Source organism: Trichosurus vulpecula, chromosome 1 (genome assembly GCF_011100635.1).
Source record: "Trichosurus vulpecula isolate mTriVul1 chromosome 1, mTriVul1.pri, whole genome shotgun sequence".
Classification (NCBI taxonomy): domain Eukaryota; kingdom Metazoa; phylum Chordata; class Mammalia; order Diprotodontia; family Phalangeridae; genus Trichosurus; species Trichosurus vulpecula.
The window spans coordinates 479,164,122-479,189,469 of NC_050573.1; the positions used below are offsets into that span (position 1 = coordinate 479,164,122).

The 25,348-nt window shown below is 35.9% G+C and overlaps 1 protein-coding gene across 1 annotated transcript in view; it reads left to right on the forward strand.

The window, feature by feature from the left end:
* Positions 1-19,146, forward strand: part of ZNF608 (zinc finger protein 608) — a 217,785-nt gene extending 198,639 nt beyond the window's left edge. The window contains exons 4-9 of the mRNA XM_036741750.1: positions 9,046-9,133; positions 9,521-11,969; positions 13,690-14,107; positions 14,675-14,847; positions 16,127-16,280; positions 19,061-19,146. Coding sequence (XP_036597645.1) covers positions 9,046-9,133; positions 9,521-11,969; positions 13,690-14,107; positions 14,675-14,847; positions 16,127-16,280; positions 19,061-19,146 — 3,368 coding nt within the window. The remainder of the gene's footprint in view (positions 1-9,045; positions 9,134-9,520; positions 11,970-13,689; positions 14,108-14,674; positions 14,848-16,126; positions 16,281-19,060) is intronic.
* Positions 19,147-25,348: the final 6,202 nt, after the last annotated feature.

Here is a 25,348-nt window from a genome sequence, read left to right on the forward strand (position 1 = left end):
ATGGAGATATAGAAGAAGAAATTTTCAGGCATAGGATATGGCTGTGCAGATGTACTTGAGTTGAGGTACAAGAGATTCAGGAAGAACTAATACTTCAGTTTGGCTTCATGTAGGTGAAAGACACTGGTGTAAGAGGCACTGGGCCTGAGAGTCAGGAGTAGCGAGTTCCAGAGATTACCCAGCTAGGTAAACCCTTTGCATTCCCAAATTCTGATTGCAGTGCAGGCTCTAGCACTAATTAAACTATAAAATCTTGAGCAACTCATTCATATTTTCTGTACTTCAACTTCTGCATGGATTACAGTGCGAATTATAAATATCTGCCTTGACTGATTCATAACAAATAACAGCTGACCTCTAAATAGTACTTGAAGGTTTACAGAGATATTCATATTATGCCACCTGAGCTTTACAACAATTCAGTGAGAAAGGTGTTATAGGAATTAGCCTTCCCATTCTATAGATGAAGAAGCTGAAGTTCTGAGAAATGAAGTTATTTATCTGTGGCCATACAGCTGTCATATTGAGGGCAGGATTAAAAGCCAAGTCTTTCTTACTCCAAATCAAGGACTCTATCCACTATGGTATAAGGTAGTTTTGAAATCTAAATAAGATCATATATGTGAATGTATTATTAATAATAGTAATTATTGATATTAGCAAAATGTTATTAATATTTTTATTATTAATAATAAAATGGTTAGTTATATATGTATCAGTTAAGAACAGAACTTTCTGCACTAAGAAATAACTTCCTTGTTTTTACATCTCTTAAATTTCTCCCAGTATCTCTTACCCTTCCCCCTCCCAGAATGCTATCGTGTATTAACAACAACAAAAAGTATTTAAAGAAAAATATAAGAAGAGGAAGAAGAGAAAAACAGCATCAAAACCAATCAATACCTCAACAGAATCAAAAAGTGCAATATTCCATTCCTTTGGACCTCATATTTCTTCAAAGGAGTGGCAGGAAGTGTTTTATTGTATTTCTTCTTGATGCAAGGTTTATTTTTTAAGTGAAGACCCATTTTTATTGTGTAATTCTCAAAATGTTGCATAGCATCAAGGATTATAGAACAAAAGAACTGAGTATTTTAAGAAACCTTAGGGATGATCTACTCTAGGCCCAGTGGTTTTTTGCTTTTCTTTTTAGTTTATTGGAGTAAATTAGGTTTGAAAAATTTATCAGAAAGTTCCTTTGTCATTCAAAAGCTATCTGCCTTATTTTTGTTCTTTGTTATCAGGGCTACTTCATTCTGTGGTGCCTGTGGTTCTTGGTTGAAACCAGCATTTATTTTATCAGGGCATCTAGGTGGTGCAGTGGATAGAGTGTAGGGCCTGGAGTTAGGAAGACTCATCTTCCTGAGTTGAAATGTGGACTCAGACACTTACTAGCCATGTGACCCTGGGCAAGTCACATAGCTCTGTTGCATATGAGCTGGAGAAGGAAATGGTAAACCACTTCAGTGTCTTTGCCAAGAAAACTCCAGTGGGGTCATGAAGAGTCAGGCACAACTGGAAAACCACTGAATGAAATTTATTTCATCATTAAGACTCTTTTGAAGGCTCAGATTCGTTTATAGGTGGATTCCAATTTTGCTAACTCAAGGCAGCATATGTGGAAAGGCGCAGGGAGAAGGGGGAAGGCGTAGGAACCTAGTGATTATTCTATAATTAATTAGTTGTGTGGTCTTGGGAAAATCACTTCACTACTCTGGGCCTAGGTTTCCTCATTTGTAAAATGAGAGGCTGAAGGTACGGAATTAAGAATACCATTGCAGAGTCAAAGAATGTTAGAACTGGAAAAGACCTCAGAGATCAGCTAGTCCAGGGATGCTCAGCCTTTCTGTTTGTGTTATGGACTCCTTTGGCAGTCTGGTGAAGCCCTTGGAATCCCTTCTCATAACAATGTTTTTAAGTACATAAAATAAAATGCATAGGATTACAAAGGAAACCAATTTTATTGGTTTATCAAAAGCCTTAAGAAAAGAAAAGCTTATGGACCCCAAGTTTACCACTCTTAATTCTGGTCCAACCCGTTAATTGACAAAGGCTCAAAGAAATAAAGCAATTTGCCCAAAATTATACAATGAGTAATGGTGATGTTGTGACTAGAATCCAAGTTTCCTGATTCTTGAGCCCAATGTTCTTTCCAATGTTTTGAGTAAAGCTCTCTTTTCGGTTCTGAAATTCCATTTTGTAATTCATTATATAACAGAAATAATCAACAACAACAAACAACAAAATAGTGAGTAAAGCCTTTGGGAAGTATTGTTCATTACCCCTGGACTGCCCTTCAGAGGTTTCCCTCTGAATTGGGTTGGCTAGTGATTTCTCTACACTTCAGTCACTGTCTCCAGAGCAAAACCACTTCTCTGCACTTCCTGCAGGCTTGATGAAATTAAGCTGAGGGGGTTGTTAGATGTAAGAAGAGGTTCCTTATCCCCAGTGTATGCTAATAAATGAAAAAGCATTATTAAGTAGCTACTAGATGCTAGGCACTGTGCTAAGCACTGTAGATACTGATAGGAAAGCGAGACTATTGTATAACATAAATTAGGCATTATAAAATAAATTCTTAATTATCTGTTGCTAAAGGAGAAAAGAGAAAGATGGTAAAAAAAAATCCAGTGATTCAAAAATTATTTTTTTGTCTTTAAATGTAATTGAAGCTTTCTGGTATGATTATAGATAATTATAACAGTAATAATAGCTTTACAATAATTTAAGGTTGACAAAAGTGCTTACTGAAGGAATAAATGATCTGCAAAGAAAACTTATACATGGCTACTTAGAACTGTACATTTGTTAATATTTAATCTGTGTTTTATCGTCGTAATCCATGGTGAGGTCTTTGAAGACAAAGACTTTAACTGAAAACTGGTACACTACTGTGTAACCAGTGTTTAATAAATATTTAATGTCCCAAGGTGATATTGAGCATCATTTTTAGAAGAATTGACTGCCATTATTGAAAAGAAGAAATAACAACCATAAGTGGAGACTTCAAAAACAAAATTCTTATTTTTGAAAGCACAGTTCTAACCATAAGCTGTTTTGAGAGTTGGTACCATATATAGTTGGTACTAAATACCAGGCAGTGTGCTAAGCACTGGTGAGACAAATAAAGGCTAAAAAACAGTCCCTGCTTTCTAGGAGATCACAATCAAGTGAAGGACACAAAATGCAAATAACTATATACACACAAGACATATTTGGGATAAATTGGAGATGGTTTCAGAGGGAAAGCATTAAGATTAAGTGGGACTGAGAAAGGCTTCTTGCAAAAGGTGGGAATTGAGTTGAGACTTGAGGTCAGAAAAACCTGGATTCAGACCCCACTTCAGACACTTACTAGCTGTGTAATCCTGGAAAAGTTGATTAACCTCTCCAGGCCTCATTTTCTTCATCTAAAAAAAAAGGGTGGGAATTGATGACCTTGAAGTTCCCTTACAGCTCTAAATCTGTGATCCTCTGATCCCATGACTTCTAGATAGAACATATTTTATTACAGAATAGGACAACACAGCCTTGCTTTTGGGCTAGAGAAGTTAGTACCAAAAGTAAGCAGCCCAATTTCATTTTTCAGTTTCTAATGAAAAAAGGAACATAAGGAAGAATTTGGTGGTTCCCAGACTCTGGTAAAGAACCCAATTGGCTAATAGGAAGGATACTCTGGAAAAGGAACTGAAAATATCTGATTAGGATATTTCCCAGATCCAGCATAAGATGAGAGGAAGCCCTGATGGCCATCAGCTCCTTATTCCCACACCTTCTCTGTCTCTGACTCCCTAGCTCTCTCTCACCTTAATGTTTACAAAGGTTGATAAAGCATTATAGTATGAATATCAGTATTTCTGTTTTGCAAATGAGGAAACTGAGGTTCAGAGAGTTTTGTGATTAGTTCAGAGTCACACAACAAATATGGAGAGGAGCAAGGATACAAACCCAGATCTGCTGCTTCCAAATCCACCGTTATTAATATAAAAAGAGAAACATCTTTCATTCAACATCTATTTGTGGAAGAGCTTCTTTGTACTCAGCCCTTCAATGATGTAGAGGTGGTGAACATATTCTGTTCCACAAAGGTTCTTTTAGTAATCTAGTTGTTTGTTTATAATACTCATCTGAATACTGAATAACTTTTGAAAACAGACATGTCAGTTCAGAAGAACCTGTTATTAGTTAACTATCTTATCTATTCAAGCATTTTTGCCAGTTTACACTTACGGTCTGAAATAGCGCTATAATTTAAGGCTTATAATATTTTAAGGCACATTAAATTTTTTCCATCCTTTAAAACTTTTAAATTATTACCCAGATTTGCCACAAAACAATTTACCACCTTTTAAAATGCCCATTTAGGTACTGTAAATTCAAAAGTATATTTCTTTTTTTTAAAAGATAAATATAGATGAAACTGACTCCCCGTTAAATGTGGGAGTATTTCAGTTTTAATGGCCTCTGTGTCATCATAAAAAAGTGTGATAGATTTTTCAGAATATTATAAATATAATCCTCTTTCTTCTTTGTGTATTTAAATATTTGTGTTAATTGTTAAGTACACAATTTATCAGTGTGGGTAGTCACTGGCAGACACCGATTGTAATTTCTCCACTCTTGAGGAGATAGTTGATTATGAGTTGTTGTATACAAAAATTTTCGTTACCTGGTGATCCAGCCCTTGGTGATGAGCTTTCTCTTAACTTAAGCAGGTCCTTCATTTCCAAAAATTGATAGAAACTGTCAGAGCTGGAGCATGAAAGAAAATGAAGTAATGTGCCATTTTTGTGTGGAAACTTAAAAATGTAAGCATAAGTACTATTCTGGGCAATTGGGTGGCACAGTTGGTAGAGCACTGGACTTGTAATCAGGTAAATTAATCTTCCTGAGTTCAAATCCGGCCTCAGACACTTACTAGCTGTGTGACCCTGGGCAAGTCACTTAACCCTGTTTGCCTCAGTTCCTCATCTGTGAAATGAGCTGGAAAAGAAAATGGCAAACCACTCCAGTAACTTTACCAAGAATACCCCAAATGGGGTCACAAAGAGTCATACAGGACTGAAAGGACTCAAAAACAAAGTGCCATTCTAACCATTCTAATCTGCAGTGAGGAGTTCTGCTTTCCTCCAGATCAGGGATTTTGTGTCTGTATCTGTGTGTGTGTGTGTGTGTGTGTGTGTGTGTGTGTGTGTGTGTGTGTCCATCCTGAACTCCTTTGGCAGTGTAGTTAAGCTTATGGATCCCTTCTCAGAGTAAAGTTTTTCAATGCATAAAAAAGAGATAAGATTTCAAAGAAAATTAATAGTTATCAAAATATTTAAAGAACAAGTTAATTGATCCCCAGGTTAAGAACCATTTGTAGTGTAATTGCTAAAATATCTTCAAAAGATGTTAATTCCTATTCCTAATTCAAAAATTTTAAACCTATTCATCTGATATATACTACCACTGAGAATTTCTTGTATTGTATGATATCTCTTTTTCTTGTGAGGTGGTGTTCTTCAGTAAGGGCCTTATCTTTCTTCATATTCCTAAGTCTGATTTACCACTTAAAAAAATAACTATTTAGCAGTAAATTTTCTAAGGTAGTTAAGAAAATAAAGTAACACTATAAAGCCATATATAAAAGGGAAGCAAATAATTTCACCACCCTTGCTGTTTACATTTACACAGGACCTTCTTTCCTCCACATGCCCTATATGTTTCTAGTTTTAACAGTTTAATATTTCATTCTTGTCAGTGAATGAAAGAGAATTTATTAAGCACTTACTATGTGCCAAGTACTGTGATAAGTGGTAAGAGTTACATCTTAGCTAACGGAAAATGACCTGTCAGGGAAAGATGTTTTCTTTGCGGTTTATATAATTTGAACATTTTCATTTTTTAAAGGTTATTTTGAATGTCTGTAGGTTACAAAATATTACAAGACTTCAACTCATCAGTGAAATGATAACCCATTTTTCTTCCTCTGAACCAAACCATGCTACAACATAATTATTTGACTTTCTGTGACACATGTTGTGTGAACATGCCTTCCTCCCTAAAAACATAACATGGTAGAATTCATGTGAGAAAACTTCAAGTTATTTATTTCCACTTTAGGAACTTGGTTAAGTACCTGTGTACTTTTAAGCACACAAATATTGTGCAGTATTCTGAACTGTCATGTACACAACAAAAAAGAAAAGCAGGCAGAAGGATGTAGTTAATTAACCACTGCGGATAGTTACTGTTAAAAAAAAAGTTCCCCAAGAAATAACATGACTTCTGGAAAACAAGAAATTGAAATTGAGCTTTATTTGCATACAGGGTTTATTTTTTTAAATCTTATTAAAATTCTAAAAATAAAACATTCATTTTTTGATACTTCTGGAGAGCATTTGCATGTTTGGCTCCTAAAAATAGCAAGGAGAGATTTGAATGGCTTACTATGGTTATTTCATCTTCAGTTGAGCTATTGTCAGCTTCAAACAGAGCCACAGATAAACTATGATTTACTACTTGTTTTGGAATTCATTTCCTCCCTCTCAGCCCCCAAACTCCTCTTTATCCTGTTTTGCTACAACACATTCTGTTCTTACAGTCCTGAATAGGTTTAAATGTTATCTTGAAAAGCTCAGTGGCATGGGTCTTAGTGTATAAACACAACACAGTTTAGCAGACAATAACCTTTCATCTCACTGACAATCTTTGTTACTGAAAACAAACCAGTGTTTGATTTACTGACTGGGGAAGCATTAGAAAACCCTCGCTCATTGTTGGGATTATTCCTCCTCGATAAAAACAGTTTCTGCTTATATATTCTTCTTCTCACTCACTCTGTCTCACCCTTTTGCGTGTTCCGTACTCTGGTGTATTACGTTCTTTCACCCCTCCCTTTTTGAAGCTCATTTAGCCGAGGCACTTGCTTTTTGAGGTTTCTACTGCAGTGCTCAATCCAGCCAATCAGATACTAGTGTTCCCAGAAAGAGAGAACCAATCCCAAACCTCTTTTTTTTTTTTTTTTTGCTGGAAACGTGAAACCCATAGGGAGAAAGCAGTAACAAAAGCCTTTTGGCGCAGGCAAATGTTAAGTGTTTGTGCAGACTTTTCCTGTTTTTAATTTTATTACTTCAAGAATGGAGCATTTATTGTTTCTTTCATGTTTCCTTTCAAGCATTTTTAATTATACATTTGTACTACATTGGGGCCTCTGGAACTCGGTGACTCAGCTTATTGCATCTAAAGCTAAAATGCAGTAACCCTCTGGCGATGCAGATGTATTCTTCAGCAGTAAATATAGCTGGCATGCCAAAGAATTTTAAGCAGCTGGAAAGGTCTTTGACATCACACACAGTGCCCTAGAGGAGACAATGTGAAAAGCAAATCAATCTTCCCCTTCTCTTTCTTTAACCTTTTTTTTTTTTTACTAGAAAGGAGGGGTGTGTGTGTGTGTGTGTGTGTGTGTAGATCTTAAAATGATAAAATATTGTTTCCCCCAACTGGATTACATTGTGCAAATTCTGACTAAATACTCAATTGTCTATTCTGATCTCAATATTAATTTAATGTCGTCGGATCTCTTATTTCCTAAGGGAAATCCAATCGCCTCAACTGTGATTGAAGAAAGGCTTGTTTTTTATTATCATTTTGTCTGCTAGACTTGTTAGAGTGAATAGAATTCAGCTGTCCCCTAAGTAATAGCAATACAATTCTTATGGGAAACAATTTTCAATTCTACTTTGATAATTTTTTTAAAGAAATCTCTCCTCTAGTTATGTGATGACCTGGTTTGTAAGCTTAGGTTACTTTGATGCTGCTGTATAGAACAGATGAAAAATCACAGATTTTACACTATTAAGTAAACCAAACAGAATAAGGTTTTGATTATGTCCCAATGTTTGTTTCCAAGAGAAAGTGGAGGCGATCTATACAAAACAATGAATACTTAAACATTTAAATAAACTTAAATTGAAAAAAAAAACATTTTAACATGTTTATTCTGTGAGAATAAAAACTGTATCTATTAGCTCAGAAATCAGGTCCTTTTAGGGTAGGCTAGAAAGTGTAATTTTTTTTGTTCTGTAAATTTTGAAGAGAAATGAAAAGTGAATCATGTATTTTATGCTTCTCTGTGACATTTGGCAAGCAGTCAAGTTTAGCAGTTCACAGATGCAGCACTAAATTAAATCATCTGTAAGGCAGAGTTGGTGAAAGCAGAATAGTTCATAGGAAATGGCATGGGGAGAGGCTTGGGGGTGGGTTATTTATTTATTTATTTATTTAATCCTCTGTGACAGGCACTCTTAAGATTGATTCCACCAGGAATAATCCTGTAAAGCAGTTGTGAAGATCTTTTAAAAAAATTGTTTTTTATTAAGAGTACTATTTAGTACTATTTTAGTACTATATGTAAAACAGGACCAAATACCGATTTGGACTCACCTCAGTTTGGATTCATTGTTCTCTCAGAGAAAGTGCTAATTTTCAAGTTAAAGATCACTTTTTTGAGAGAGAACATTAATAATTGAATGCTTTTGGATCTAGTCTGGGTAGTTACTTTCTCATACTTTTATGCGTCTGTGTACTTGTTAGGGGGAGGGAGGAATAAAATATTTTATTTTACTGATTTGAGAAAAAAAACACATTACTTTCAGTCTCTTGATTTAAACACTGGTAACTGGCACTCAGTTTATGTTGGCTGACTGCCAAAAGAAAGCAATTAAATGTAATAGAAAAATTAAGAGGTGAGTGTTGCTGTTTTATAGCAGGACATGGCAAAAAATGATTACCTTCTGTCTGCAGAGAGATATGATTACACTTACATTCTGTCTTATACACACACACACACACACACGCACGCACGCACTCTGATAATTTCCTGTGGGTTTTAAGTTAAGGTCGTTAAAACCAAAAATGAGGAAGAGTGGCCGAGTGGCCTTTTAAAATCATGGCCTTTTAAAAGCAAATGAGAATAGAACTGTATTCATAAAAATCAATTAAAAATGAAAACAGGAGTTTTGTACCAACTGTGATAATTCTACATTCTTCCCCCAACTACAGGTGTCTTAGTGGTAAATGTCACATGGCGGAACAAGACCTACGTGGGCACACTGCTGGATTGCACAAAGCATGATTGGGCACCCCCAAGGTAACTGGAAACAATTTATTTAAATACTCTTTTTCCCTTTCCTTCCTAAAAGGAGACTCTATGCAAATTAACATTAATTTGAAACCAGGAAGAAGAGAAATTAATAATTCTGCACACAACATGTTAAAAACATAGCTGTTGGAATTTTTTAATGCTTTTTCATGCTATGCAAATTTAAGTTGAATTTGAGGTCGCTTTAGTTGCTTTTACATAGTTTTCTGAAAAAAACAAATGTTGTTGCTGGCCCACTCTACCCCAGACGGTGAAATTACCAGTGGAAGAAATGGGGCTGCCCTTGTGATTCAAAAACTGTTGATGGCTTTGGAGTACAACACGTGCCTTCTTTATGTTACCTAATTTTCACTTTTGTTGCTCTTGTTTGCCTAGGTTTTGTGAGTCACCAACAAGTGATCTGGAGATGAGAGGAGGTCGAGGAAGAGGGAAGCGAGCAAGGTCTGCAGCCACTGTACCAGGAAATGATGCTAGCTTTGCAGAAGCTAGAGGGCTACAGAATAAGAACAGAGGTGGTGCTAATGGAAAAGGGAGGAGGGGTAATCTTAACTCAAGTGGACGCAGGACACCTCCAAACTGTGCTGTTGAAGATGTTAAAGCCAGTCCTTCTTCAACCAATAAGAGAAAAAATAAGCCTCCTATGGAACTGGATTTGAATTCCAGTTCAGAGGACAATAAGTCTGGAAAGCGTGTTCGTACGAATTCTAGAAGCACTCCAACCACCCCTCAGGGGAAACCAGAGACTACTTTTTTGGACCAAGGTTGCTCTTCTCCAGTATTAATTGATTGCCCACACCCAAATTGTAACAAAAAGTACAAGCACATTAATGGACTGCGGTACCACCAGGCTCATGCACACTTAGACCCAGAAAGCAAACTGGAATTTGAGCCTGAGAGTGAGGACAAAATTTCAGATTGTGAGGAGGCATTGAATACCATGGCATCTCAGTTTAATGAGCCAAGCACAAATATATCAACATTTGATCCACTAAAAGCACCAACATCCCCTAGCTCTGTAAACACCCCTGGAACACCCAAGGGCAAAAAAGAATTGATTAATAATGGCCCAAGTTCAATAATCAGTTCTAAAGCTGGCAAGAATTCTGGCAAAAAGAAGGGCCTTAACAATGAACTTAATAACCTTCCAGTGATCTCTAATATGTCAGCCACTTTGGATAGTTGCTCAGTAACAGATAGCAGTTTGGCTACTGAAATGCCTAAATTGGAAGCAGAGGGACTAATAGAAAAGAAAAATTCAGGCGATAAAGATAAGAGCAAAAAAGCTAACAGTTGCAAAGTGGACAAAAACCTTTCAAAGCTTAAAACTGCCAGGCCTATTGCTCCTGCTCCAGCTCCTACTCCTCCCCAATTGATAGCTATTCCTACTGCAGCCTTTACAACTACCACTACAGGGTCAATATCAGGATTGCCCTCACTCACAACCACTGTTGTTCAGGCTACACCAAAGAGTCCTCCATTAAAACCTATTCAACCAAAGCCCACTATTATGGGAGAGCCAAGCACTATAAACCCAGCTCTCACATCACTCAAAAACAAAAAGAAAAAGGAAAAGAGAAAGGTAAAAGATAAAGAAAGCAAAGAATCAGGAAGCCCTAAAATGGATGTGAAGCTAGGAAAGCTCGAGGACACAAAAGGGTCTGGGAAAGATTTATCTGGACATTTTTTAAAGGACCATCTCAGCAAGAATGAAGTGCTAGCTAATGGTCTGTCAGAATCTCAAGAGAGCAGGATGGCAAGTATTAAAGCTGAAGCTGATAAGGTTTACACTTTCACAGACAATGCACCCAGCCCTTCTATAGGGAGTGCTTCCAGAATGGAATGTAACACTTTGGTGAATGGACAGTCTCCTATGCCACCATTGCATGTGTTGACACAAAATGGGGCAGAAAGTTCAGCTACTAAAACAAATAGCCCTGCTTATTCTGATATATCTGATGCTGCTGATGATGGTGGTTCTGACAGCAGGTCAGAGGGCATGAGGTCAAAGGCCAGTTCACCTTCAGATATTATTTCTAGTAAGGACAGTGTTGTAAAAGGGCATTCTTCAGCTACAGCACAATCATCCCAAGTAAAAGAGTCCCATTCTCCCTATTACCATGGCTACGATACTTATTATTCTCCAAGTTATCTGCACTCAGGCCAAGTCAGCACCCCTGCAGCTGGGAACAGTAGTTACACACAGGGAATGAAGATCAAAAAGGAGTCTGAAGAAGAAATGGAAAGAAAAGACAAGGCAGATCCATTAGATTCTAAGAAAATGGAAAACAATTCTAATTTACCACCTCAACATCAGTCAGTAATAACTCAAAGACATCCTGCACTTGCCCAATCACTTTATTATGGACAGTATGCCTATGGCCTCTATATGGACCAGAAGTCCTTAATAGCCACTAATCCTGCTTACAGACAGCAGTATGAGAAATATTATGAGGACCAGAGGTTGGCAGAACAGAAAATAGCTCAGACTGGAAGAGACTGTGAGAGAAAAAATGAACTGCCTTTGAAAGACCTGGGCAAGGAGGACAGTAAACAGAAAAATATCCCATCTGCCACCATCTCTAAAGCTCCTACTACTCCAGAGCCTAACAAAAACAATACTAAACTTGGGCCAGCATTACCTAATAAAACTGAGGAGACAGGTAAATCACAGATTCTGTCCAATCACCAGCAGCAGCTTCAGTCCGACAGCTTCAAAGCTAAGCAGATGGAAAACCACCAGCTTATTAAGGAGGCTGTAGAAATGAAATCTGTCATGGATTCCATGAAGCAGACAGGTGTAGACCCAACCACAAGATTTAAACAAGTAAGATGGCCCTAGACATAGAGAGCAATCTGAGAATTGTACATTTCTAGGCTTGATCTGATTATGCCTTTTGTTCAGTAAGGACTCCCCCTCCTTAATTTTCTCCTTAAAAAGCGTTTTAAATGTTTTTAATATACATATGTATAAGATGAATCTCTGAAGTCCCTTCAGTTCTATAAAAAGTATATCAACATTTTTAACATTATATATTTTTATTAGAGGATCTCTGAGGTCCTTTCAATTTAAAAGAAATTTATAAGTGGCATGATATAAAATTTTCTTCTATTGCACTGGTGTGAGACTTGAGACCTGGATTCTAGTACCAGCTCTGTCATTCTTTGTGACCACAAGCAAGTCATTTAGCCTTCTTGGGCTTCATTTTTCTCATTTGTAAAATGAGGGACTTGTACTAGATGGCCAAAATGTTTGATCTTTTAAATTTCACAATTTCCACTACCATTTAGTGGGAATTGGTAGGCTTTGCCCATATATATCCTTTCCCTTCTCTTTAAGATCATGCAAGGGTCCAACTATGTAATTTCTGCAGTTTGGGATGGACCTGGACTCCAACATTTTTACTTTTGTGATGTTTAAAATGTGCCATGTGTTGCTGTATTGTCAAGTTCATTAAAGCTAAAATGGGTAGAGAAGTCTATCTGACTGACCTTTTCAGATTTTCTCAAGGCCAAGTTATTGATCATCCCTGAAAAACAAATTCACTAAAATTTGAAAAAGTGGTCATGAAACTTCAATTAGATAAGCATATGTTGTGGAATTGTATATAAATAACCAAAGCATTTTCATTCATGGCAACTTACTAAGGGAGCCATTTGATTAATGACACTTTTATTTTTTCAGGTACTTGCCATTGGTATGATGGAAAGAGTATTGAATAGGGGAGGTGGGGGAGAAGAGAGTTGTGGCTGATTTCTTGGTCTTCTTTCTTCCACTGACTAGCTATGTGACTTTACAAAAGTCTAGGCCTTAATTTACTCATTTGTACAATGGGTTGGATTTGATGGTCTTAAGGTTCCTTTTTGTACTATGAATTTGTTTTTCTTAATCCCAAAGAGCTTTAGAAATGGATTTCACTGAATGAGAACAATTAACTTTTCATCACACTAGTTTCCTCTCCTATTGAATATAGATTCAACTTTAGTTGGAATTTAATGCTCTTCCTTAAAATTTCCTCAAGGACTTTCTTGACCATATACCAATTATTTATCATTACTAGTGTTTGGTTGAAAAATGCTATTTAGAAATTCTTTCTTTCAAGATATTTCACTTTTGTTATAAAAGTAAAAAAAAACCATTATCTTCACAAATGGCAAATAACTTTTTATTTTATATGTTAGGTTTTTTGATTGAAAAGATATTTGTTATAATTTGAAATCTTGTTTTAATTAGGGTTTTAGCATATACTAAACTGTGAAGCTCTACATTAATACATACATTAGTATATTAAATCTCAGTTCCAGTAAGATAATGAAGAAATGAAATAAGAAACCATTGAGTTTTTGTTTAAATGATGCTAATATTCACAATGATGGCTAAATTTACTGTTACTAGCTTGTATTTGAATAAAGAGATAGCCCTCTTTAAAACTTACGTGAAATGTCTATGGTAAAAGGAAAACACATGCTGTGCTGACACATGAGCAATAATATTTTGATGAACCTTTCTGAAACTAACTTTAGAAATCCCTGTGTTTCTTTGTCAGGATCCAGATTCAAGGACCTGGCACCACTATGTATACCAGTCTAAATACCTCGATCAGCAAAAGTCAGAAGAGCTTGATAGAGAAAAAAAGTTAAAAGAGGATAGCCCAACGAAAACACCTAATAAAGAGAGTATGATACCTGGCCTTCCTGTGTCATTAACAAGTATCAAAGAGGAACCCAAAGAAGCCAAGCATCCTGATTCTCAATCACTGGAAGAGAACAAGATAAAAAATGATGATCGAAAGACTCCTGTAAACTGGAAGGACTCACGAGGAGCCAGAGTGGCTGTCTCCTCTCCAATGAGTCAACATCAGTCATACATACAATATTTACATGCTTATCCTTATCCACAGATGTATGATCCCAATCATCCGGCATACAGGGCTGTCTCTCCTGTCCTAATGCACAGCTATCCTGGTAAGTGAACTGTATCCTAAGAGAAAAGATTTTCATGTTTAACTGCATGTGTGAAAGTTCTGTTCCACTGTTAGCTTTTAAAATTTTAGGATAAATTAGGAACTTCTTAAATGACCCTTATTTTTCTTGGTTTTATGTTATAGTTTTACAGATGAAACTGATTCAATACAAGATATTCTTTTTATGAACTGTCAGAGTTCCCGGCTCTAGTTTCCATAGTCTCTGACAGTCTGCTATTACTGTTGGACTGACAGATATTTTATTGCCTATAAAAATTTTCTAAGCACTTACTGTCAGAACTATTATAGTTACTATTCCTTTCACTTAAGAGAACACATAAATGTATGAGATGACTATAAACTCAACTCTGTTTATAACCTCCATTCATCAATATGAATTAACTGGGGGAAAAATTGAGATTTAAATAAATGAAGATATGTCCCATTTTTAATGTAACCCCTATACAATGATGTCTAACTCCATCCCAAATCTGTGTAACTCAAATGTTCAAAAGGAGAATAAAAAGGCAGCCAGTAACATGATGTGGCATTTGTTGTTTACCTGCAGGGGCCTATCTCTCTCCAGGATTTCATTATCCTGTTTATGGGAAGATGTCAGGGAGAGAAGAGGCGGAAAAAGTCAATACCAGCCCTAGCATCAGCACGAAAACAGCCACTGAATCTAAAGCACTGGATTTGCTTCAGCAGCATGCCAACCAGTACCGCAGCAAGTCCCCTGCTGTAAGCTGCCTTTTGTTGTTATTTTAGAATGCTATGTTTTGGGGGAAAAGAGGACAAAGTAGAAAAGAGTTTCAAAATATGAATGGTTGTGGAGCCCAACTCTGAATTCAAGATTTTTTTTTATATTGATACATAAAGAATGCTTTCTTCCAAATGAAAATGCTTTTTCATGTTAGGAGGGGGAAAGACATGTACCATAGCAGGATTTCGTGATTTTATTTAAAAAAAAAACTAGGTTAAGGTTTTCATGTGAAAACTGAAATTCATGGAGCCCAATTTGGAAGTATGACTTCCAAAAACATACCTTCATGTATATGTGTGCGCACGCACGCACACACACACACAGAGAAATCTGAAGGCAAGTTGCTGGGCTTTGTAGGTATTTCCTTGATATGCTTATCTTAGCAAAATATCTTAAACTGAAACTGCCTTTATTTATTTTAGTGCCAAGATATATAAGACCATAGATTTAGAACTGAAAGTGACCTAAGAGGCCATCTGGGCCAACCTCTTATTTACAGGTGAGAAAACTGAGGTTCAGGCAAGTAAAGTGATTTTTGCAAGGTCACATAGGTAGTTAAATATGATAGAGCTGGTGTCCATATGATTTTATATAAGTTAATGCCAACTGAAAAAAAACCATGAGTATAATCAGAAAACTTGACCCAAAAACAGTTTTTAAAAACTGCTTTCATTTCCACATGTAAGGGAGAGAGGAGGCTCTGGTACAATCCAGTTAGATGCTTTCATATAATATAATAACTGCAGATGAATGGGGATAAACAGATTCCTATAATTTCCTACTTTCTGTTAGTTACATTAATTATGTCTTGAGTAAACATTTACGCTACATAGTTGGGGATGGGAGGTTAGAGAGTATTCTTGAATATTAGTCTGTGTTTTCTGAAAATTTCAATGGTATAAATTTGTAGAAATTATTTGTCTCCTAACCTTCATTTTTTAATATGTAAAACAAGGTTGATGTTTGTTTGTTTAAGGGCCACTGTTAAAAGTAGTTTTACCCATTTTGACTGGTTGATTGATAGACCATATTGTTATTGCACTCAAGTATGGTCATTAGAATGAAAAGGAAAGATACACAATAAACAGAATTAGTGTCATTTTTTTGTCTTCAAGGAATAATCCAAAATTCTGCATCTAACTACTTATCATTTATATACTATTTACAGGAGCAAAAGTTTTTGTACCATTACTATATGACAAGTTTTTAGAAAAATACCTTGTCATCTTTTTTCGTCCTCTCATTTTCTCATGATAGCCTATAGAAAAGGCTGTAGCTGAGCGTGAGCGGGAAGCAGAAAGAGAACGAGATCGTCACTCCCCCTTCGGTCAACGTCATCTTCATACTCATCATCATACGCATGTTGGAATGGGCTATCCATTGATACCGGGTCAATATGACCCCTTTCAAGGTCAGTAGTTCTTTCTTCAATCTCTGTTTGCTTGTTTATTTCTCCTTGTAACCTGCTGACACAGCTTTTGTATCATAGATTGAATGTCACATTGGAAAAATAGTTCTGTTAGAAAAATATCTGATATCTACATAGTCTGTTCAGATAAGACTTGGATTCCAGCTGATTGTCACTGGTTGATGTTATCAGCAGACTAATGTCACCACAGAGTGAGTGAGGGTGGTAGTCTAGCTGCAGAATGCTAAATGTAGCATTCAGATTGCCATAGGAAAAATAGAAGGAAAAAGAAATGATAATAGTACTTGGATGAGTATATTTTCCCAGATTCATTGAAATTCCTTTCTTTAAAAGTGTTAACAGTTAAATAATTAGATACAATTCTTACTACTTTCAGAATCAATACTTGTTAGTTGTTAAGGTCCTCAAGACCTCAGATCTGATCGATTGAGGATAAGGGTTGAAACATATTTTAATATGGAATTGACATGAGTATATGTTAAGATAGATCTTAGGGAGATAGGATCTATTCATTCACTCATTTTTTTAATAAAACTTATCATTAAATAAATGCTTACTAAGTACAATCTACTGTTCTAGTTAATAACATGATGGCTATCACTATGTCCTACACTGTAGAGTTTTTCCATTTTGCCTCTTAATTTTCTACATCCCTGCCTAGTCTAAGGATAAAATGAAACAGCAGGTATAATGGCATTTTGAAAAGTCTGAAACTATACAAAAGAATAACATAGACAAATAGTAAAACACTGTAAATAAAGACAGTACTAACAGAACCCACTACTTTTCCCCCAAACATTACTGTCTTCCTAATGATTCTGTTATTATCAAGGGAACCACTACCCTCTCAGTAACCTCATCTCAACACCTAGGTATCATCCTCATACTCTTCACTCTCTCATCCCTCCTCCCCTTCCCAATCTAAATTCCTAAGCCCTTTCACAACTATCTTTGCCCCTTCTCTTATCTGATGCTACTACCACCCTGGTGCAGGCCTTCATCCCCTCATTCCTGGACTATTACAGTAGCCTTCTGATTGGTCTTTCTGCCTCATCTCCCCACCTTCTGATCCATGCCCTATTCAGCTGCTGAAGTGATCTCTCTAAAGTGCAGGTCCAATCATGTCATTCCTCTATTCAGTAAACTCTAGTGGGTCCCTATTGCCTCCAGGATCAAATGTAAACTCCTCTGTTTGCTTTTAAAGCCCTTCATAATCTGGCCCCTTCCTACCTTTTCAGTTTTCTTATACCTTACTCCTCTCCATATAATCTACAATCCAGTGACACTAGCCTTTCTGCTATTCGTCTGACAAGATAATCAATGCCTCTCCCCTGTGCCTGGGATGTCCTCCCTACTGGACTTTTCTGTTAATGTTGGGTAAACTACAAAGGGAGAAAAAGTAACTTAGGAGTCTCAGTCACTCTATTATAAGGTTTTTTGCCCTGGAGCAGCTGGGTTGGGCAATGGATAGTGTGCCCAGAAGACTCACCTTCATGAGTTTAAATCTTTCCTGAGACACTTACTAGTGATGTGACCCTGGACAAATCAATTCATCCTGTTTGCCTCAGTTTCTCATCTAAACAATGAGCTGGAGAAGGAAATGGCAAACCACCCCAACATCTTTGCCAAGAAAACCCCCAATTGCATCACAAAGAGCTGGACGTGACTAAAAAATGACTGAACAGCAACAAAACCCTGGAATACATAGTAATCCATGAACTTAGATGGGCAAAATACATCTTTATTTTCACTAAATTTTAATTGATATTTAAAATTTCCTTCCATTATGACTTTTAAAAACTCAGTTATTCTGAGAAGTGGTCCATGACACATGCACAAAAAGTTAAGAATCCCTGCTCTTTTAGATGGTTTCAATTAACCATTTGGGGGGAATATACCTTGTTGGGCGTTTGGGTATTGGGAAGCAACTTTAATCTCAAAAAATACTAATTTTTTTACATGGGAAGACTTTATACAAATGTAAGGGATTATCCTGATTTATGCAGCTTCTGTTTTATAACTATTCAGTCTAACTCGAGCAGGTTATCTTTTTTGTCCATATCAAGAATGTTACATCTTTAATTTCTAAAGTAGCCCATGTTCATAAGAAGAAAGTATACAAAAATAAAAGATAATTTTTTTTTTCTGTCTTTGCTCCAGTTTGGTCACTTTTTTCTGATACCATATTCTGAGAGAATTAAAATATTTCCTTCTAGATTTGCATCTTAGTTTCCCTTGGAAAAAAAGCTTGTGAGAAATCTAGCTTTTTCAGATAAAAGCTGTTACTCTTTCTAAATGTGATTTTAGTGATTCCATCTACCCTATAGAATGTATTATTCTTCATCACTGGAAAGTTAAATCCTAACCAAATAGATGACTGTGTTGGTTCTGTAATACAATGTGGCTTTTATTTCCTCTTGTTAGCTGATACTTTTTATTTCTACTGGGTTTTGTATTCTATAATGTATGCAAGCCTTTTAGCACTATACAGTGTCAGGACTCAGAAAGGAACATGAGATGGAATGCTAGATTCTGTTAAACTGGCTAGTAAGGAAGGAAAACAGTATATCCAGTAAAGAGATATTAGTCAGACTAGGCATCTTGTTCTTTGTCTTTGTTGTATGAGATGTTTTATGCATTTGTTTAGGAAAGGACAAAGTACTGCTATAGATTCTACAGGCATTCAACATGAAAGTCCGTACCTAGATTGTCTTTCTAAAGGCCACAGAAACAAGACCTCTTTTTCTTTTTTTGTCAATTAGGGTTAACCTCTGCTGCCCTTGTGGCTACTCAGCAGGTGGCTGCTCAAGCTTCTGCATCTGGTATGTTTCCTGCACAGAGAAGGTAAATATCCTGTGAGTTTTGAATTACTTTTAAAGAAAGAGACATCTTAACAGGGAAGAAAGAAAGCTAATGATAGGCTTTTTTTAAACTTGAAAGTCAGCCTCTTTCTAAACTGTAACTTTTATTTTTTTACTGCATTATGTTAATTGTATGGCATTTCTTTTCCTTATTTAGAACATATATATCTTTGTACCAGGAGTTTTCTAGGATTCTTAAAGTCTTCTGACTCCCCTTGCTTAATCTTGTTTTAACATTAAAGTTGTAAAAACAGAAGATTTATGTTGATAATGCTAAAGAAAAATATAAATCTAAATATATATTTTAGTTTCATTCAACCACAACTTACAAATAAAAATAAAATGATTGAATTTCACATTACATATTATGACAAAATTTATATTTTACTTTTTAATTCAAATAGTATCTTGGAGTAACCCAAGGATTTAATACAATAAAGCAAGCTCTTTAGTTTCATAGTTTTCAATGTTAATTATGAAAAAAGGATTTTCTTAAGGTTCCTTATTTTCTTTTGCAGAGAGTGAAAAGATTGGAAATGTACACTGTCATGTGATTGGATCACATGGGGAAGCGCTTTATTACAGACATCAGTTCCATGGTGTTAATTTGAAATGCCTTAATGGCAGGCAAAAAGCAGTCATTTCATTTTTGTAAATTGCAGATTTTATCACAGAGTAACAAATGTCGCTGTAATTAAACTTCTTTTTATATATATATATACATACATATATATGTGTTATATATGTATATTCTTTACTTTTTATATCAGTAACCAGGCTCAAGTACACAGGGTCTGCTGCCAAGTTGCAAGCCACATAATAAAGGAAAAAAGTGATTTTGTCATGTTGAAAAGTATTAGCCACAAAAGGCTATTTGTTTTCTTTTCCTTTTGCTTTTAAATTATAAATAATGTTATGTATCAGTGTGCCTGAACCTTGCATACCCTTAAGATATTTCCACAAGCCTCTCAGAAGGACTAACTGTGATGATGACACTTTCATACAATTTAGATGTCTATTTGGTGGCTCCTGTTAAGATGCATCAGTGTGAAATGTTACTGTATTCACTGTTTCATTGTAATTGTGTATGGTGGAAAATATACTTTTGGAAGGCGTAGGGTTGCCAGTACCACAAAAACTGTGTTGTACATAATGTATAGATTTTAAATGGGAAAATAATGAGTATCTATGAATAATGAAACATCCATTTAAAAATATTGAATGGCAAGTAACCCAATAGCCTGCATATCAGAAGACATCTGTGATTGTTCTATTACTTGAATAGTCCCACAGTCTTTTTTTTTAATGTTTACAATTATCCAGTTTTAGAAAAGAGACTTTAATACCATTGCCTGGTTACCTGTTTTATGCTGTAATTTAGTTTATTTTGTGTAAAATGTATATTGAATGCTTTTTTTATACATGCCTTAAATAATTTGGCAATCAGAATTAAAAAAAAGTTGTTTTTTTAAATGTTTTTGTGTCTGTCGTGTTTACATTCCTGGTGGAGATCGTGGACCAGATTTTCAAAGGAGGTCTCTTAAGCTTGCGTACCTCAATTATATAATGTTATATCTCGTATCTTGCTCTAGAAAAACACTTACTGGGATGATTAATACAGTACACAACATATAATTATATTGCGACATAATTTGAAACCTATGCATTCAAATAAGGTATTCTCTAAAATTTGGTAGACACCTAGTGATACTTTTTAGGCTCTGTGTATATGTCATCAGAAATAGCTGACTGAAAACTGAAACATCCAGTCACAGACCTATTAATTTTTACCTGTCGCTAAACTATTGTTTTAACAGATGTTTTTAAACAAGTGAATGGACATTTTTGATAATATGTAGGTGGTTTTTAAAAGTCAGTCCTACAATTTATTTATAAAAGGTGAATGGGATTTATTGTGATAATAACGAATGCTTCTATACATAGTAAAATTCCATTTATCTAAAGGGTATGGGGAATATTGAAAACAGTTCTAGAAAAAATTATGGAAGAATATTATTTTTAACTGTTAAAATAAAGTATTAATTTGATTCTGGAATTTCATGTAAGTTACATCCACATTTGTAATAGTAACATGCTGGAGTTAGGAGCATTATCTAGTGGAAAGAGTACCAGGATTCAAGAGACCTACGTCAGTGCATCTTAAACTCACAGTTTAAGAAGCACTGAAGGTGCCTTGAGTGGAAAAAGTTTAAGAAGCCCTTACCTAGATCAGTTTCTATGATTAACAAGCTATGTGACCCTTGAACAAGTAATCTAAGTATTTCTGTGCTTCATTTTCCTCATTTGTCAAATAAGGATATGAATGAGGCTATCTCTGGGATTCATTCTAATTTTAAAGTTCTTTGATTTTTCTGTATGGATGTTTACAAATGTTTTATAGACACTTGAACTACTCTGTTCCAGGAAAACTGTAATGCTAAGTTTTTGGGTGTGTGTGTGTGTGTGTGTGTGTGTGTGTGTGTGTGTGTGTGTGTGTTAATTTGCTAGGGTTTTCCTTTAGTGATTTTCTGCTTTTTCACACACTTAACATTCCATGTTTGCATGTCATATGTATTAGAGCTGGTAAAGAAGCATTTCCAAATTCACTCAGGGTAGCACTCCTTGCAGGGCTACTTTTCCAACTCCCACTGGAATGGTGGGTTGGGTCCTTCGAGAGTAGCTACTTTTCTCATGATTCTAAGGGTAATCCTGAAGGTTTGGGATTGGTTTTCAAGTAATCTCAAGTCCCCACAGGTGTGTTGCCCTTTTATTATCCAGTTGATATCAATTAGCCAACTAGACTTAATTTCTCTTAATGGTATTTACTAAGGTGGTATAGCAAAAACAGTTGTTGAAAACATTTCCCCCAAAAGTTTGTGACATACTCTCCCACAAGTACATACAAAGTCTAAGGGAAAGTGGACTCTGACTTAGAGAACATAATGGCAAAGGCATGATTTGCAGCTCCTGGTTACGTAGAAGTCTTTTTCTCCCTTCTTGTGGTCCTTATGAAGTTATTCTTGAGGTATCCAGTTTGTCCTGACCTTCTGAAGCAAACCTTACCACTGTTTGAGGGACATTCCTGCATTTGCTGATGGGAAGTCCAAATAATCTGACCTTTTGAAGGCCATGAAGTTTTCCTCTGATCAAGGTGGGGTGAAGTATGAAGCTTCTTCTTGAATCCTGGTGCATCCTCCCACTTTGTTGCCTGTTGCAACCAATGCATGTGTTTTACCCCTTCAAAGACTTCTCAAAACTTAACTCACAAAGCAGTTTCCAGAAATATCCCCTCCAGAATTCCCTTCTTTGATATACATAGGCCCATAAGTGTTTCTACTTTCTACTTGTGATAGAACCAATTATCTATCAGGATTCCCTTCTTCCCTCATAATATGGAATTGACTTGTTTTACCCTGAAAGGTGACATCTTTCCCCTGGACTTGATTGATTGGGAGAGGGGAGTTTAAACTGTGGCTTTCTTGACACAGCTTCCTGGTAGCCTTGGTTATATTGACATGGCTTCCTGGTTACCTATGGACTTACTTATAAAGGCTCACCCACTGTGGAGTTGGGGCTCTTCAAAATTAGCAGACAATGAATTTGAGCAAGTCACCACACTCTCCTGCTAACCAGATTCCCCAATCTGGAGTATCCTTTCTATACTATGGCTAAGTACACCTCCTTTTGTTAACTGTTGAATGAACTATAAGTGTGCTTTATTTCATCTCAACTTCAAACCTGAACTAACAGAGTGGTAGTCTGGAGTCAGACTCTTCTTTAGCACAAGTAATACCAATGCATTTCAGTCATCTGATTTCATCCAAAAACTCACAACACTTCACTTATTTTCAACTTTATTCACTAGGTTGTTTGCACCTAGGGTTTATGTGTGGGTTTGATTGATTGATTCAGTAAAGGTGTCCAGGTATTGTTCACACCTAGTTAACACATTTGATGTTTTGATTGATTCTGTAACCCAAAGGATCATTAGTTACATTAATTGGGATCGAGGCTGTGAGACACTTGCCTTGTAAAAGAATATAAAATAGCAATGGGTAAGCAATAGTGAAGCTGCCAGACTGCTTGAGAAATTCTGGATCTTAGAGGACCATTTCTTTTTACATTTGCTCTTCATTAGCTGTCTTAGGTAACTTTTGGTCTTCCTTTTTCAATTTCACTGCGCTTTCCTATGTAAAGTAAACTCATACTCCAGTCCATAGGAATGGTGTGGACCATGTCATCCCCATATTCACTAAATTTCTATAGTTCTCTATTACCTCCAAGGTCAAATATAAATTCTGATGGCTTCTGAAGCCTATCATAATTTGTCCCATACCTGTATTTCCAGTTTTCTTAACTTTATCCCCCTCCACATATTTTAAAATCCAGTGACACTGGCCTCCAATAAAACAGTCTTTCCACCAAATTTGGACATTTTCACTGGCTGTCCCTCGTCCTTTGAGTCCAATCACTCTCCTCATCTCCTCCTCTTTACTTGCTTGAATTCTCACCTATTGGAAGAAGTTTTTCCTCATCCCCCTTAATGCTAGTGCTTTCCCTCCAAGATTATCTCCAGTTTATCCAGGATGTGTTTATACACAGTTTTTTTCGTATGTCTTCCCAGTAGACTGTGAGCCTCATGAGGGCAGAGACTTTTCTTTGTATCCCCAGCCTTAACACAGTGCCTGGCACATAGTAGGTACTTAATAAATGTTTGTTTACTACTTATGGGAAAATATCCTGCCCTCTTGATTATTGCTTTGAAATTTACCAGTCTTTATATCAGTTCTCATGATACATTTAGGTGTATTTGAAAAACACGTATTATCATTTCACTGGTAAGTTCATGTATTAATATTTTCTTTGTTAAAGGAGACAACATGAATTTGCATTGTTTAATGGTTTCTAAACTTTTGTATTTGAATGGAACTACCCCTTAATTGCTACAGATCTATAAAATTAAAGAAAGTTTGCTGACTGAATATCTATATATCTATATCAACTGAATAAATACTTATCTTATTAGTAACTTTCGATTATGGCTGTTTCCCGGGAGTCAGTTTTCTGTTTTTTTCTAAATAAGTCATACCTTTCAGATGCAGAATGATTTGCTATGTGTACGCTCTAGAGCTGACACTTTAGTCATTTCTAGTTGCTCAGTAGTAGATGCACTTGTAATAGTTTGTGAAACCATGTTCTGCTCTTCTGCTAAAATAAGCTGAAGATTAACTGGTAAATACAAAGGCAACTTATTATATAACCAAAAGTATAAGATGGTTGGCTTTGACTACATTTGAAACTAACTGGGAAATTTTTTTGTCAGCTCTCCACTTCCTCACTACTATAGTATTGTCTCTGTTGACAACATGAATTGCCAAAGGTCAGGGGTTATTTATAATGAGTGTGCTGTTTTTCTGGCTGAGCACATAGCTGCTACTGAATGGGAAATTAAACCTTCCCGAAGGACAAGCATATTTGGTTCCATTATATTGTTATGATGAAGCCACCATTAATACTCCTATAATTGGTTTACTTTTATGGACATAAAAATCAGTCCCTTTAGTGACTAATAATAAGGTTTATTGATTTTACTGCATATTATTTATTCCTGGCTTGCTCATGTCTGCTTGTCCTAAACATGTACAAAAATCTTGCAGTGCCAACACAGTGCAAATTAACCTCACTGAGGAAATAGTCATGAATGATTGTTTACGGCAGTAGTGCCTTTGAATACAGAACACTGAAAACAAGGTAATAAGATCTATATTTCCATTTGGTCCTGTAGTAAAACTCTTAAATGCCTTTTGCATATAAACAAGCAACTGATTTTTCGCTTGGATCATTAACATATTTACCATTAAGCAGACCTTATAAATTCGATTTAGTGTTAGTGTACAAGTGCCTGTGAATAACTGGAATGACTCAATCTGATTGATATAGGAAAAAGCAGAGGTTTAAATTATGACTAATGGTCACATTTTTACCTTCTTAAGAGCAAGATAGTCAATAGTTAATGTCATTTATTATTTTAACCTGCTAAATGTCTTTTATTCCATCCTCTTCATTCAAGGAGTCATAAATACTTAGTGCTTTCAGGTTAAAAAAAAGAAGCCTTTATTGAAGTTTAATATTGCTATTTTCATAGGTCTTATTTATCCTACCAAAACGCTCTAAAAGGGAATAGTTAAG